This window comes from Phaethon lepturus, unplaced genomic scaffold, assembly GCF_000687285.1.
Source record: "Phaethon lepturus isolate BGI_N335 unplaced genomic scaffold, ASM68728v1 scaffold14105, whole genome shotgun sequence".
NCBI lineage: Eukaryota > Metazoa > Chordata > Aves > Phaethontiformes > Phaethontidae > Phaethon > Phaethon lepturus.
This window is the reverse complement of record NW_010539954.1, coordinates 59,346-75,572: the sequence shown is the minus strand read 5'-3', so window position 1 is coordinate 75,572 and position 16,227 is coordinate 59,346. Positions and strand designations below refer to the sequence as shown.

Here is a 16,227-nt window from a genome sequence, read left to right as displayed (position 1 = left end):
TGTGTAGTTTTCTGGAGATACGACTTTCCATTTCCACCACACTGGTAAACACCTTGTTCCAGGAAAAACCTAGATTTGGTAAAAGTTTGCGAATGGCAGGAAACTCTTGCTCTTACCAAATACCTATTAAAATCTCTTTTTCTTTTTGATAGGTATCTGTAATTACAGGAGAGCAAACGCTGACTACATGTTTCTTAAAATAAAACACTAACAATGCATAGGCGGTCTAAGAATATAAATGCTCCCCCAGAAGTTAAAGAAAATGAGAGTAGATACACTGAAGAGAAGGTCTTTCCCTGATCTTTCAAAAGACCAGAAGATTTGCAAAGTGACTAAATCAAAAGTCGTAAAGGCATCCAAGAAGGAGAATTTAAGTAATGGGAAGCAGGCACAGTTGCAAAAATGTACCCTGAAACACCCCAAAGAGCTCGAGAAGGAATCGTACCGCAACAAGGAGGATGTTGTTAGCTGTCAGTTTACTGACTGCCTTTTTGATACGCTAAAAGGGCATATGGTTGCCGAACCTACCTTGGCTTTGAAGAGTAAGGAAAATTTTCTAAGAAGTAGACCTGTTTCTTTGGGGGATGAATGCTACTTGACACCTAGTAGGGACAAAACAGAAGAAAAATCTGATTGTGGAGCATCAGAGCAACAGAGGAAAAAGCCTGTTGATTTTGCAACTGCAACCATTGCTGAATTTGGGATCACTCAAGAAAGTTTTACTAAAAAATCTATAGGTAAGATTGGAGTGACTAATGACTGTTGTCCTTTTCAGCAGGCCATCTGGAGGTCATCTAGTCCAACCTCTTACCAAAAGCTTCAGTTGAGGTCAGGTTCAGGTTGTCTGGCTGAGTTTGAATGTGCCCAAGGAAAGGACTGTGATATGATGTTGCTTTAATTCGCTATTTAACTTTTTTCTTTCCAGTTGGTTAGGTGCCAGTGAGTTTCACAAGGGAGTAGTGAGACGAATTCTGCAAGTATTGGTAGACAGTTCCTTAACTAGCAGTTGAAAAAGTAAAAGAAAGATGGCTCCTCACTTGTTGTATAGTTTAGTTAAATATTCACTTACTTTTAGGAAGTTAATTTGTTTTCGCTCAAGAAGGTTTCTTGAGCTGAGCGGCTCGATATTTTCATAAATCACTGTTAAAACAAAAAGGAAAAAAAGGTTACCATTTTGAAGCTTTTTTTTTCCCCTTTTCCTGTCCCCATTTCAGGGAAGTCTTCAACTTCATTAAAATTTAGACGAAGATCAACAATTGGAGTACGGGGGTCACCAGAAAATAACACCCTTATTCGATACCTTGCCCAACAGAGAAGCAACAGGCAAAAAGAAGCTTTTATGCAGGTGAGAGTCTTTCTCAAATATTTAATGAGTCAGTTTAATTTCCCCCAGGAATCAACATATGCTGGCAGAAAGAGAAGGCAAATCTCAGGAAGAAGCCAGTAGAAGGAGTAACCATGGCCTTAATTTTGTTGACATCCCTTAGGCACCTTACTTTAGAATAAGGGGATGTTAGAGGTCTTGTTTGTGTAGAGTCTGGAGTCTTTTCTCCATGTCTAGCTTGCTCATATATTTTAACTTTTGTTTACCATAACCTTTACTTTCCTGCATTTGCCAGATTGATTTTTGGCTAATTAAAGTGTTGATAGTTCAAAGCGAAGTAAATACTAGCGTAAGGGACTTGGTTTTTGAATCAGACTTGTTCTTAACTCAGACTGTTAGAAAACAAATTCTGGATATGGTCTAGAGGGACAGATTATGAAAGGCAGTAAAACTTAACAGATTTCTTGATACAGTTCCTTTTTTGCATATTTTTACCATGCAACTAAAATTGCAGCCAGATTAAATACATGATTTGCTGCTTCTCTGAGTTTGTTTTATGCCAAAGTATAAACGCAAAGTAATAAAGCCCGTGTCATCTTGCGGGGGGGAAGGTCTCATGAAGTTAATTTTGTTTTATCAGGTTAGTCCTTTTAAACATGAAAATGCCAGGTCATTGAAGGACAAAGTAGGTGCCTTTCAAGAATCTTTTAAATCAGTACAAGGAGCTGAAGGGGAGGCTGACTTCTCTGGATTGTCACAAGTGGATGATGCTTCCGAGGAAGCAGGCTGTTGTAAGTTGATTGTATTTCTGGTCAATGATTTCTCTTAAGCATCAGGTCCTCCTTTAGGCCAAAAACTATAAAACTGCAAACACTTACTATAAAACAGAAAAAAAAAAAATCTTCCTTTGTAAGTGTTGGCACAGCATTCTTGTGTTTGGTTTGAGTTTGTTTAAACCCATCTTTATTCCTTAGTGCATTCGGAATAGTGGTTTCTCAGAATAACCCCCAAAGGAAAATGTATTTTTTGTGACTGTTTTCTTAGTTTCACTTTCTAGATTTATACCCTTTAATTTACTTTTCTCTGAGCGTTAGTGTTTTCACACTTTTACCATGAAACTGAGAATGGTTTTTATGACAACTGGTTTTAGCTGTTGTAACTGTTAGTTCTCTTGATCGTGATGTGCAGAGTTTTGTTTAATAACTTCTAAGTGCGCTAATTTTAGCAATCACGTTACATAACTGTGGTGTTAACATGCTTAATTCTTAATGAAAATAGTAAGTATTGCAAAAGCAAGGCAGGAAGCACTCTGTGGTAACTGAGAAGATGATAGCGTAAAACAAACTACGATGCTTTACTTCTCTGGTATTGATGGTCTTAATAACATTTATGTGAAGATAATAGCTTGCTTTGTTTTGAAGATTTGGTAATGTTATTTTCAAACTAGAGCAAAAAAATGCATGTGTGTTCTTTTTCTTGACTAGAAAATTACCTAGCTTTTTTAATCTCGCCATCCTTTTGGTGAAGAAACACAAGAAGAGCATTCATTGAAAAATCTGAAGTTTGTCTTTGTGGTTTGTTTTTTGCTTTTTGTTTTGGTTTGGTTTTAGTTGATGCAGCTCAGAACAAAGTACCTTTTACAGAAGAGTGGAACCCGGATCAGTGGAGTGAAAAGTTCATGTCAGACAACAGTGGAGCTGATTTGAAAGAAAATTTAAAAGAAAATTTGACTGACAGCAGTAGGTCTGATACCAAGATCTGCACCATGTTGTCTTCACACCAAGATGTGACTCTCACTGAACCTGTTGCTGCGGTTTCAAAGGTACTTATATAAAAGTGTGGGCAAAGAACATGGAGAAAACAAATAGCACAGCAAATCTCCCTTGTAAGAATTTTATGTCTTAGTATGACAAGGCAAGGGAAGAAAAATCTGGCATGGACACTGGTCCGTTTGGACTGACAGTGAATAGCCTAACCTCAGATACCCGCTTCTGGCTCTTTTGAGGCTGTGCTCCGTTTTCTTTAACATGCAAATGTTCAATGTGGATGCTATAAGCTGTTATAGTGAATAAGGTTATACTCTCTTCTGATAATCACATGGAAAATCTTATTTTATTCTAATAAGAAAATGTGAATATGTCTTAATTCTTTTGAATTCACAGCTGTAACTATATGGAAAGTCAAATTCACAGATCTGGCAAATACAGCTTTTTCCAGATGTCAAAAGCAACTTTATTGATCATTGGGTTGACTTTGAACCCAATTTTTAATCTTCACCTTATATCCGTTTGGCAGTCATTTGATATTTCGTGCAAAAAAAAAGATGTACTTTTATACAGATGGAGAAGTTCATTTGTCTTTTATATAAATATCTCTAGTGATCCTTTTACTACTGTCATATATAAAAGCAGTGAAGATGAGGTCCAGAGAAAACTCTGAAATCCTGTTCTATGGGATTGAAAAACCCTGTAGTTCATGCTATTTTAAAAGGCAGCATTTGCAAGTAGTTATACCACCACCACCACCCATCTTTGAATATGAATATTGATTTGAAAAACTTCAGGTTCTTTGTTTAGCCAGATAAGTGTCAGCTATCTTTTTGGATTAGAAGGTTCAGCAACCAGGTGAAAAATATTTCTACTTTATTCAACAACTGTTTATTCAGTTGAGGATTGAGAAACCTCAGTATTATTATTCCACGTTGATAGCACTTGATAGTTGTGATGCTAATAAAAAATCAAAGTGTTGAAGCAACGCTTTGAAAGGTGTCCTTCATAAGTATTACAAATGAGTAATGCGGACAGAAGGAAAACAGATTTATGTCAAGTGCTTCACAAAAAAATCAGCAGATATATTTTTTTATTTCTTTATCGTCTTGCATGGGTGTGTATATAAATAGATATTATGTACATATATAATCTTGTAATTTTTTCTCTAGGAATGGGTTTATGAGCAACACAATCCCATTGAGTCATTGGAGGCTGTCCTAATTAGAGATATCTTAGAAACAGGCCATGGTAAGAGGATTCATCATGATAATAATCTTTGTTATATTCTTATTAGAAAGTAAAAATATTTGTAAAGAAATATTTCACACGCAGTTATCCCACGTCTGTCATCTTGTCTACGATTTGCAGTAGAAACCTAATATAACTTTGACGTAAAGACTGATGAGGGAACAAAAAAATTACTGTAAATAATAGTCTATTCAAGCACTGCTGCAGAGGAGGCTCAAGTCCCAGTTTAAAAACTGAATTCAGAGCTCTTTATGTACAGCTTAGCATTAAACGTGTTTTTACTTAAGCACAGTTCATAAGAAGGAAATAGCTTTTATGAGAGGAGCTGAAATATTTGGAAGGTGGGGTAGGGCCTCTTGGGTGGTATGTTAGCAGTTTGATTCTGACAGAAAAAGCAAGCTCAAACGGAGTAACAGGCTGGGAATCATTGTTTAGTGTTTCCCTTAATTTTATTGTTTTAGGGACATTTTTAGGGAAAAGTATAGTTGAGTAGTTCATCCCTGTGAAAGGAGAGAGGGATGTTAATGTACAGAGTCCCTCTTTGTACATTAGAGAATTCTTTTTTTGTCTTCCCGATTTATGTGGATGAGAGAGAAATCCATATGCAAAATGTCTTTTCCTTCATGCAATGTTCCCTTTTTGTAAATTTCTCAAAATGTGAAATGTAAATGTGGCACAGTAAGAGCCAAAATTTAGAAACGAATGGAGTTTCCGAGATGATAGGTGATGCTGATGCACAGAATTGTATGGAGATGTGTACATTTGTAGTTCATGTTGCTAATACTAAAGTCTTCTCAATTTTACTCCGGTCTTTAATTGTCATATCTGTGTACTTGCTCTAAAGATTTTGGTTCTGACCACATCACTAAAGACCTTAGAAGTAATGCTACACCAGATCTAAGCAGAAACAAAGTTAGTTTAGTGGAAGAGCTAAGCCTGCAAATATTTGATGAAAACAAGTCACCTATCACACCGCTACAAATGGGAAATATTTCATCAAATGAACATAGACAGAGTGGCTCGCATCTGCGATCTGTATTGAAGAAAACGCCAATGAAGCAACTAATGGATAGCATAAAGGTTGGTTAACTGACTCATATGGAGGTACTAATACTAAATGAATGGAGGTACTAAATACTAGATGAACTTCTGCAGTCATTATTGAATTACCAGAAGTTGAATCATGGTTAAAGATACTTTTTGACTAATTGACATGCATTGGAAATAATTTAATGTTATCAGTGGATATCTGTTTGCTGTTTGGTCATCTTAGAAGCTTTGTTTAAAGCTTTCATATTATCAGAAGAATCACATATATGTTGTTACTCATTTAGAAAATGAGTAGGCTTTTTAAACAATAGGACTAATTATTAAATGTTGCTTACAGAAAAAGTTATTTTCACTTTTGATTTGAACAAGGACAATACTTTAATTAAATGGTATTGAATAAATGATTCTACCACTTAAATTTGATAGGAATACTCAGGCGATGCCGTTGATGGAGAAGGAGGTGAATCTGTTGCGGTCTCCCGTTGTGCAAAAGTCTTTGAAGCATTGCAAACAGGTCAGATTCCCCTTTTGTTGTTTTAAATAGGCGGAGTATTATGTGGGATCATAAGGTTTTGCCTCTTGCTAAATCTGAAGAATGATACGCATTAACCACCACAGAAGTAGCTCATGTGTGGCATCCCACTGTGTGAAGCGGAAAATAAGTTTGCCAAGGGAAAGAATGTCTATTTAAAAAAAAAAAAAAAAAAATCCTACATTCTAACACCAGAATAGACTCACCTATTTTTCAAGAAATTTTACACTTGTCAACTGGAATGTGTGGAGCAGCTAGTCATTTCGAGTCTTCCATTTTCTTTCTTCCTTAATTCTTGATATTGTAATGAAGCTATGCTGAAAATTCTGGTTGAATCCACAGGACAGGTAAAGATGGTATTTCGCTGTTTGTTTGGGGCAGGGAGGGGTGTTGATTTTTAAGAGAATGTTAAGACCCATAAAATGACCTTGAAGAGTCTGCTCTGTGACAGTTCCAGGTTTGCTAAGCAGTCTATGTATTTTATTGCAATAGAGAAAACTGAAAGCCATAGCTCCGAAAAGCCAAAGAAGAAAAGAGTTACTTTTGGAAAAGTTCTAAGCCCAGAAATATTTGACGAAACTTTGCCTGCAAATACTCCATTGCGCAAAGGAGCAACGCCAGTCCGTTATCCAGGATTACAAAGTAATAGTCCTTTTGCAAGGTCAAGTCTCACTGAAGAACCATTACCCCAGCTGAACTTTGATTGCAATGATGTAAGTTTTTTGGTTTTTGTTTTTTTTTTTTTTGTTAACGCTTAAAGCTCTTAGTCTCTGTGAATATTCAATTTCTGTTTAATTTTTTCCCCAGTCTGCTTGGTTCTGAAAAAAATTGCTAAAATATTAAAACAGAATCTGCTTGAAGCTTTAGAATTACATTGAGAACTTTTCCCTTTGCTTTATGAATTCTGAATTTATGAATTCATTTTTGACCTGTAGATCTATGTTTAAAGTTCAGTATTGGTATTGTTTTATAATTTTGAAACTGTATTTCTCTCTGCCATATACATCAAATGAATTGTCGCATTCTTTAAGGAAAAAATTAAAATTGCCTGGTTGTTCCAAACGCTAAGGGACAAGGTGTTTTTCAATATATGTCTGGTATAGTATATTGCTAAAAAAAATCTGACATTTTTGTTAAAGGAATGTGTTGAGCCTCTTCAAGAGTTAGTGGACGATTCTGTTGCTGCAGAAGACCTCTTACCTTTTGAAAATGCAGAAGGTAACCCCAGCTTGTATTTTTGTCATTAGATAATGCATCTTTCCTTATGTGAAAATTAATTAATTTTTATTTGTGGGATATATTTCAGCTGTGCTAGAATTTAAATGCTCTTGCTTCTTTCTAAAGGTCTTTGGAGTAGCTGCAGTGTTTACCCATTGTCTAGGTTAACTGGATGTTGTTTGTGCTTGTGGTATTTTTCTGTGAAAGTGGTGGATCCAGACTTACTGCTTTTAAGTAATTAAGCTTATTATCTTGCTTCTGATATTGTTATTTTGATGTTTTTAAAATAACAAGTAAGACAATAACAAAAAAAAATTGAAAGGGGGTTGTGCATGTGTATCTATGAAAGCTGTGTAATTGCTAATTATTTTGTTACCAAATCCTCACAAGTTTTTCCTCAGTTTTGTAATGCAAGCTGTTAAGTTTTTTTTATCTTGCCATGTTTGATAGTCCTTTATGCAGAAAATGTTACTCAAGACCAGGATGACTAAACACACTGTGCATTATGTTAGAAATTATGTGGATAATTTCCTCAACTTCTGATTAACTTTTTGTGTTTAAACTGAATCAGTATTCTTATTTTCTTCATATGCAGTAACAGAAACTGACAAATCTGATACGATAACAACCCATTCTTCTACTAAAAGGAAGGTAAGTTTCTTTAGAGATGATGTTTGAGGTTTTTTTCTTCCCCCCCCTCTCCCCCTTCAGGCAGAATTGTTATCTCTTATACCTCCTGATGCTTATAAGAGTTTTTAGAGCCTCGGCTATGAGGATTGTATATATCCAGGTATATGGAAATACCTCATGTTAGTGCAGGTAATTGACTTAAGGAAATCTCATTTTTGAGTGAAAGTGGTTTTCCATTTATTAAAAACATTTTTGGTTATAGCCTGATACTTAAATTTACTATTTCTATTGAATTTTCCAGGAACTTTCCCAAATAGTCTGACAAAATTGAGAAGAGATTTATTCATAGACTTTCATTCGTAGGATCAGGGGCTTCACTCATGGGAATCTAAAAACTAATAATGACAGAAAATTGAAGAGAATGGAAACAAAGTTTTCTGTCTAATTTTTCAATTTGGTTTAATTTCTTTGAGATATAGGAATATGAGAAAGAGGCTAATAAAGTCAAGTTTATTCTGCAACCAGTGATGACTTTTGGTGTCACTGAAAATGTGGCTGTGCTCCCAAGTCCAGTGCTAAAGATCTTCAGTCCTGTTAACCTTTTTGTCTACTAGTCATAAAGCAGATAGAATATCATACGTGTGTCTCTTCTGTTTGCTGGGATTTTAAGTTGCATGGAATTTATTGTGTAACAGTTTCTGTAAGAAGGGCTTTCAGGCTTCAGTGTTGTACAGTTCCAGTGTGCTTTATTGGAGGGGGAAGGCAAAAAGAAAGTAATATGAAAAAAGTAACACATGTTCTCTGAAAGAAATAGCTGAAGATGAAAATCTACTATTTTCTCATTAGAATGTCTTTTTTTTTTACAAGTATTGTACTGTGTGAAGAGACTAACTCTGTAAATCTGAATTTCCAACTGTGAATGTCTAGCTCTTAATGACCTCATATATGAAATAACAGAGACTAATTAGAGTGTGGTTCTTATGACTGTTGGACTGCAGTGTATTTTTTAAAAAAGCAAATACATGTATGTGCACATACCCATGTACCCCAACAACTTCAAATTCATGTTCCTCAACAGTGTAGCACTATTTCAGAGGGGACTGATTTTAGCATCTCAAGAGCCACAAATAATAAGAATGCTAAAGAGACTAAAAATCCAAGAAAGAACAAATTTCAAAGACAGAAGAATATAACCACATCTGCTACCAAAAAGACACAAGTAAGTGACAGCCCACTGCAGTTGGTGAATATTGCCTTTATTTCTCTATCCGAGTGTCTCTTCTTTCTTCTGTTATTTTGATCTTTGTAGTAAAGGTTTTCTAAAGGTTGTTATGTTTCCTGTTGCTGCCAATATTCTCTTCTTCATGCCTGTCTTGTTTTCCTACACTTACTGCCACACCTCTCTTTCTTACTGCTTGTTAAGGCTGACTAGCAGGGTTTAAATACTTGTAGAGCAAAAAGGATATTTTATGGAGGTAGAGGGGGTGTCACTATGGAGGTGTCACTTTTCAGACTTCAGGGACAGAAAATGAGTTTATGGTTCTCCTCTTCCCAAGTGTATGCAGGAGTAGTTCTTTGAACTTGCCCAGTTATATGCTAGTTAAGTATTGTAAAGGTCTGAGGCTTCTAAAAGATTTTTGCTTTCATGTATTGGAAGGGAAAGCATGTATTCCTTTTCAAACTTAAGCATAAATGAAGAATCTGTAGTTTTTGAGCTGAAAGACTAATTCTTTGATTTGTTAAATGAAACAATAATCAGATCTCATGTTTGAGAAGTAATTCTCCTTTGCTTTGAGTTTTTAGATTAATTTGTAGATGGTGGAACTTGTGGAACCTTCATTTTAGGGGAAACAATTGTTATCCATCAAAATCTAGTAATGGTGTCATTTATTTGTTGGAAAATATTGTACAGGATCGTTATAATTACACTATGCTCTATTCAGTCTTCTCAATCTTTTTAGAAAACAAAACATACAAGCTATGGGAAAAGAAGAAAGAAAAAAGTTAAAAAATCTTTATATGGGGAAAGAGAGATGGCTTCTAAGAAACCTCTTCTCAGCCCTATCCCTGAAATTCCAGAGGTTTTCTCTTCTGCCTCATCTCCAAACTCACCAAAGGCAAATGCCCTTTTCTCAGGTAATGTGTTCTTTAGTTTTGTTTTGCCTTGCTCTTTCTGTTCCTTCTTATTTTTTATATCAACAGTTACATAAAAACCTGTTGATAGTGATATTGAGTTCTGTGCATAAGCAAAGAGCCCAGTATGCATTTTTTACTTTTAATTGCTTCTGTAGCAGTAGAGTCCAGAGGATCTAGTAGATTAATAATCCCCAACTGGAAGAATTTAACTCTTGTTGGACTCCGGTGTAAAGCTGACCAAAAAAAAAGAAAAGCCTCTCAGTACTTTGGATAATGATATTTTCATAGTCTTTAAAACTGACAAGTTGGGCAAGAAAAGTTATGTGATGTGCAGTAGCTTTCTGTTTTGTGGGGCTTGGGTTTTTTTGTTTGTTTGTTTGCTTTACAGTAGTTATCTGGAACAGTAGTTTAGAAGGTTATTTTTATGTAAGTAAAATACCAGAAAGCTTTTGTTCTAATATTTGAAAAAAGATTTTGTACATTCACAAGTAGAATCAAGTAACCATGTGTTTATTTTAATTCAGAGGACGTATTTTTAGATAATATGAAATCTAGGAACACTCGCAAGGATGTTCAACAGAAGCTGGTGGTTGAAAGAAAGAGAGGGAAAAATGTCTGTGCAGTTCATATGTATTCAAGCTCTAAGGACCTGGACGTTGCAGAAGCCAGCAGCTCCAATGATACGGTGTTTCAGGTGTCAGATGGTGATCTGAAGTCTGTTTCTGGCCTTGATCATAAGGTAACTGATATCCTTAAGCATACTGCTAGAAAATAAGTCAGAATTGTGCTTGGTGTTGTTGGATCAAAAAAGAAATGTTTTGGGGGAAGAAAAAAAACCTTAATTCTAAGAGTGATTAAACATTGGAACAGCCTGCCTGGAGAGGCCATGGGATCTCCATCCTTGGAAGGGGGTATTCAGAACTCAACAAGGCCTCAAGCAACATAAGTTTGACCCCACATTGGAACAGATTGCAACATACAGGGTTCTATGTGTTGGTTGGTTGGTGTTTTTGAGAATAAATAGACTTGGTGAGGAAAACAGTAGCAGTTGTTTAGTTGTCAGCTGTTTGAAACCAGTTTTTGTGGATTACTGGATTACCTTTTGCTTTTTTTTTTTTTCTTTTCAGTTTTCTAACATTGTGCCAGATGCAAAGTGTGGTTTTGATACATCTGACTATTTCCAACAAGGTAAAGATACTGCATATGTAAAAGAGGCAAAAGACAGTGATACCTGGATAGAAAATGAGAACTTACAAGGAAATCTCCTAAATAAGGCAGAGCAGCTAACTGGACTAGAATTTCTGAATCAACAGGACACTAGTGTACATGAGAGTACCCAAGGAACTCAGTGTCCACAAAAAGATCCTATAAGAGGTAGTCGACCAAGAAGAAGAAGTAGTGCCATCTATTTTCCTCCTGTTGAAAAATTGGAAATAACTAGAAACAATCTTCCATTTTCTTCTTTTAATGTGGAGGAGGTCTTATCAGCTCCTCAGCTAAAAAGTGACTCTTTAGAGCCTTTTAGAAGAAAGAGCGATAACGGTGGTGAAAAAAGAGTGAGGCGCAGCATGAGATTACATAAAGATGCAGAAACTGAAGGACTTGCATGGATTCAAGTACCCAGTCAGATTCAGAAGAACCCTCCCCTGCCAGCTTCTGCTCGCAAAATCAGGAGAACAATAAGCACATCCATCTTTACAGAATATGAGAATATTCACTACAGAGAACAAAATCTCGTCCAGTTTTCAGCAGCAGGGAAGGAGAACAATGGCTCTGCTCATCTTACTGGTTGTCCTTGCAAACGATGGAGGAGGAAAAGCATGTCTGTATCCAAACCTCAAGAAACAAGAACTTGGTCTCAAACCCAGAAAAGGAGCATAACAGATTCTATATATAGGAAGGACAGAAGTAACCAAAAACACTATGAGGAAGTAGAAATATCTCTTGAAAATAACTTAACATTTAGTGAGGTTTCAGCTACCTCTGATTTTCTAAAGTGAAGGTCAGTATTAGATTCTTATGTTCTCTCTCTTAAATGCTATCTTCTTCTGTCTCCCACTTGTACTACTTTACTTATTTCCTTATTAATTTCTGGGTAACTTAGAACTGATTTTCCTTGTCTTGATGTCTAAAATGCTTGAAGATGAGAACTGCGTGGAAGACCTAGCTTGGCTTAGAGCATTGGTCTGGTAGACAGTCATGGCAGGTAATCAAGAGGATAAAAATTTTTTCTCCCATGATGAATTTGACATCACCTCTTTATTGTAGTCTACATCCTTGCTTACATGTTTTCATACTTTAGTGCTGTCTGTGGAGCAATAGCAATTAAAGACTCCTAATATTAAAAAACCTCGACAAATGACTGATTTTTCTCTGCAACACCAAGTTTAGTCATTTCAAGAAGGCAAAGACTAATTTTTCTCAAGCTGGAGGGATTGCTCCTGGGGCTAGTGAATTTTGTTTGAAGATACAGCAGTAAGACAATACACAAAATTTAAATAATGTTTATGCATGCATTTGTATGCATGTTACCATAGTCTGGGATTTTCGTGTGTTTAGATAAACGTTTACAGTCATGGTACCTGCACAGTGTGGGATTTTTGCCCTCAAAACTTAGTCATGATTGTTAGACTGGGTGTGTTTAGTAGACCATCTTGCTACACTTGCTCCATGCTCAAATGCACAGTCAATATATGAAGCTGCCAAACGGAGACAGCAAAGATGTGTGACTCTCAGCTGTTTTAAGAAGAACAAATCTGATAGTTCAAAAATATGGTCTGTTACTTTTTAGATGATTGGGAGTTGATACTAATCCATATTTTGCTGACAGGGATTTTGTTTTTTTTTGAAGAACAGGATTCGAGCTTAAGATTTTGGGGTTTTTGAGGTTTAATTGAAGTAGATAAAATTTGAATTTGTCTTTAGTAGTTAAACTGTGATGTTGTAAAGTATGCCCTTTCAGCTAGAATTGCTTGCTGTTTCCCGTGTGCTTGATTATTCCTTATAAATTGCTTTTGAAATCTGCATGAATTTTCTTCCAGATTTCAAAAATGTCCTAAAAAACCCCTTGAGATTCACTGCAAATAAGGAAGAAATACTTCTGGCTTGAAGGAGAGGAGTAGAAGGCAGGGAAGCTGTTACCATCTTCTGGAAAGACTTTGCTTTGCCTTCTGGGCACCAGCAGGGGTAGAGTTCCTATAAGTAAGACTAAATTTTGTTTTAGAAAGAGTTAATGAATTCTGCTTCTCAGGTGACGGTTGGTCATTTAAAAAAAAAAAAGCTTTTAAATCTTTGTTGTATATAACATTAATTTTAAAAAATTAAATTGGCTAAGAAATGTGGAACATTCATCATACGATAAAGTTGTACTTCATTTCTGGATATTTCCAATCTTCGGTGTATATATATACTAAATACAGTGCATATTATTCAGTAGTTGACCTGTCATCTTACTGTTTTCATTTTTCTAGCTTGAACAATGTAATAAAAAGTGATGACTGTAGGTGGTCTACTTAAACATTTACTGTTGCTTTCATTTTTCATACTGTTCTGTTTCAGCCCTAGTGAAATACCTGTGCCAGCTTGAAGGAAATAGCTTTCTGTTGAAAATGACCTCTTCTGTGACCTTGTTTTTAACATTATTGATGTGGAATAAAATACTTCATGTACTTGGCCGCTGTTATAAAGCTTGAAAGCAAACAGAACCGTTTCATTTTTATGCACGTTTTACTTTTCTCTACAGACATCATCAGTTTTTCCCCAAGACAAGAACTTCTAAGGCAACTTGAAAGAAACTTCACTACTTAAATGCTGTTCATCTTATTCTGCTTTAGGAGCATTACTGAAGTTATCAAAACAGTTTCCTTGATGTTTTATTTTGGGGTTTGCTTTTGTGTGGCAATGAAAATTTTAGATTTGGAAACAGAATGGCAATAGTTACTTGGGTTGAATCTTGTGATAGCAGTATGTTGGCTTACCAGGAGAGGGCAGTCTGACATGAGTTTTTGTGGTTGTAGCTGAATTTGAAAATAATACCATAATGTGCAAAATCTTTGAAGAGACACTAGCTAAGGTTAAAATCTAAAGCTCCTTGAGATTAAAACTAATAATAGCTGCTACTTCTAACATAAAAAAAAAAATCAAAACAGCAACTGAACTACGCACTGAAATTAATCTGGAAAAGTGAAATGTTTATGCACTGTGTTCAGATATGACTCTCTATATGGAAATCACATTGCATTCTTAAACACAGTAGAGCACTACAGTTGCAGCTGAGATGATAGAGTTTACCTAACGGCTTTTAGATATCAAATCTAGCAGTGAGTGAAACCTTTGGAAACTGTGGGTGTTGGATATTGATTACCAGACTTGAATGGTCAGGTCAAGCAAAGAGTTGTCCTGGAGTAAAAGGCAATAAACTAGTATGTATGATACTAGAGGGCTTACTCTAAAATCTGCCTAGAAAGAATGTGCTTTTTGTGATGTTACAGTCCTATGCATCGGTCACAGCAGCACTAGAAAAGCATTCTCCTTTGAGGTTTCTTGAGTAGATAGGCTAAGTGCACTTTAGATGTGAAGTAAAGTCAGAAATAGGAGAGCAAGGGTAAGGAGAAGAAAACAAAGTGTGGATTTTCCTCCTGGCACAGCGTGGTTGAAAAGGGTTGTTAGGAATTATATGTAGATGCTTGATGACAGTTTGTGTGGCTTTCATGAGGGTGAGGTAGGAACCTACAGAGAAATAAAGTGGTTGCAGTTAACAGGACCTAACCTGGAGAAGACTTGAGAGGCGACAAGTCAATTATGTAGAAGGTTGTAAGTGGAGGGGGAATAATCTGTTCTCCATATCCGTACCGAATGGGACAAGAAATAATGTGTTTAAATTAGAGAAAAATGTCTGTTAAACATTAAGAAAAAGTTCCAGCAGCAGAGATAGTTGAGCGCAGGAATACATTGCCTTGGGAAGTTGTGGAATCTCCATCACTGGAGGCTTTTAAGAACAGATTAAACAAATATCTGTCAGGAATGACATATGATCCTTCCTACGGGTAAGGATAGGGCCTGGATGGCCTCTTGAGGTCTCTTCTGGCTGTGTTTTCTTGATTGCTAGAGATTAGGGTTGCAGGAGGTGATTTGGGACTTGCCTAATAGTTAAGACCTGAGATAGAATCTGTCATGGAACAGGGAGCCGGAGAATTGCTAACACCGGGACTGTTTAGCATGTGAAGGAACTGGGGAATCTGGGAGAGAGCTCTTCGTGCAAGGTTAACAAAATGGTCTTAGTACTTTAAATGTTCAGATCTCGGATGACTTGCTGCTCTTCCTCAGAAGAGTATCTCTGTAGACTCCTGAAATAGTGTAACCTACAACTTGGTGTCTGTGCTGTTACGCAGGAAGTGTGAACAGTAGAGTGAACAACGCCATTCCGTTTTCAGATTTGCTTTTCTAAAATTGAGTTAAGATTAACCGTTGAATGACCAGCAACTTTACTATCCCTATTCAATCAACAGAGGAACTTTCTGAACTAGTCTCTTGTCTTCATTGCCATGTCGGGGTGTAGGAATTAAATCAAGGCATATTATGTCTGAGTGCAGCTAGGTCTCAAGACTCAAGATATTTTGAGTTTGTGGTTCTGGTTTTCAGCTGTTAATTGAAGCACTATCTGAAATATATTTTAATGGTGTTCCATCACATGAGGTTAGCCTAGTCACGCTGATACAACCCACAGTTTTATTTGCAGCAAAGTCATTGGACAGAAGAATGCACAAAGTCAGCAGTGTAAAACTGCATCGTGTTTTAGTTTGATCAGTGAAGCGTCACTACGCAGTGTGTTAGACGGGGGAGTTTGGCTGGTGCAGTCTCCCATTGTGAAGATTAGCCTTTGTAGCCTTCAATTTAAGTCACTATTTCAACTTTTTTTGTGCAGTACTGAGCTCCATGTCAGTCTGTGTACTACAGCGGCATCTAAAACAATCTGTGTTGGCCAGTCTCTTTCACCTCTCACTCTCCCTAGTCTTCTAAAGGGAGGCTTTTCCTCTCTTTAGAAGGTTGTTATAAAGATTACTTTGTATTTAAAAGTACCTCACTAATGTTAAGTGCTGTGTTGTATGGACTTTAAATGGCTTCAAGTACGGTAATAGCTAGCACTAAGTGTGTATTGCCGAATAATTGCATTTAACAGATTGCCATCTAATTATCATGCTCCGACTGACATAGAGGACAAGTGGTGGGTCCTAGAAAGACTGATTATTTCACATTCTGTAATTATGATGTTGTTAATAAGTAAGAGTAATTACATATCGCTTCCGCTTGCGCTATCCTAT

The 16,227-nt window shown here is 36.3% G+C and overlaps 1 protein-coding gene across 1 annotated transcript; it reads left to right on the top strand.

Annotated features, from left to right (window-relative positions):
- The first annotated feature begins 213 nt into the window (after window positions 1-213).
- On the top strand, window positions 214-11,907 carry CDCA2 (cell division cycle associated 2). Its single transcript, XM_010287305.1, is given in 15 exon segments — window positions 214-287; window positions 289-737; window positions 1,215-1,345; window positions 1,947-2,115; window positions 2,944-3,146; window positions 4,263-4,341; window positions 5,186-5,421; window positions 5,818-5,905; window positions 6,416-6,636; window positions 7,063-7,141; window positions 7,737-7,792; window positions 8,850-8,990; window positions 9,733-9,907; window positions 10,432-10,646; window positions 11,035-11,907. Coding segments are annotated over 15 exon segments (3,189 nt in total).
- Window positions 11,908-16,227: the final 4,320 nt, after the last annotated feature.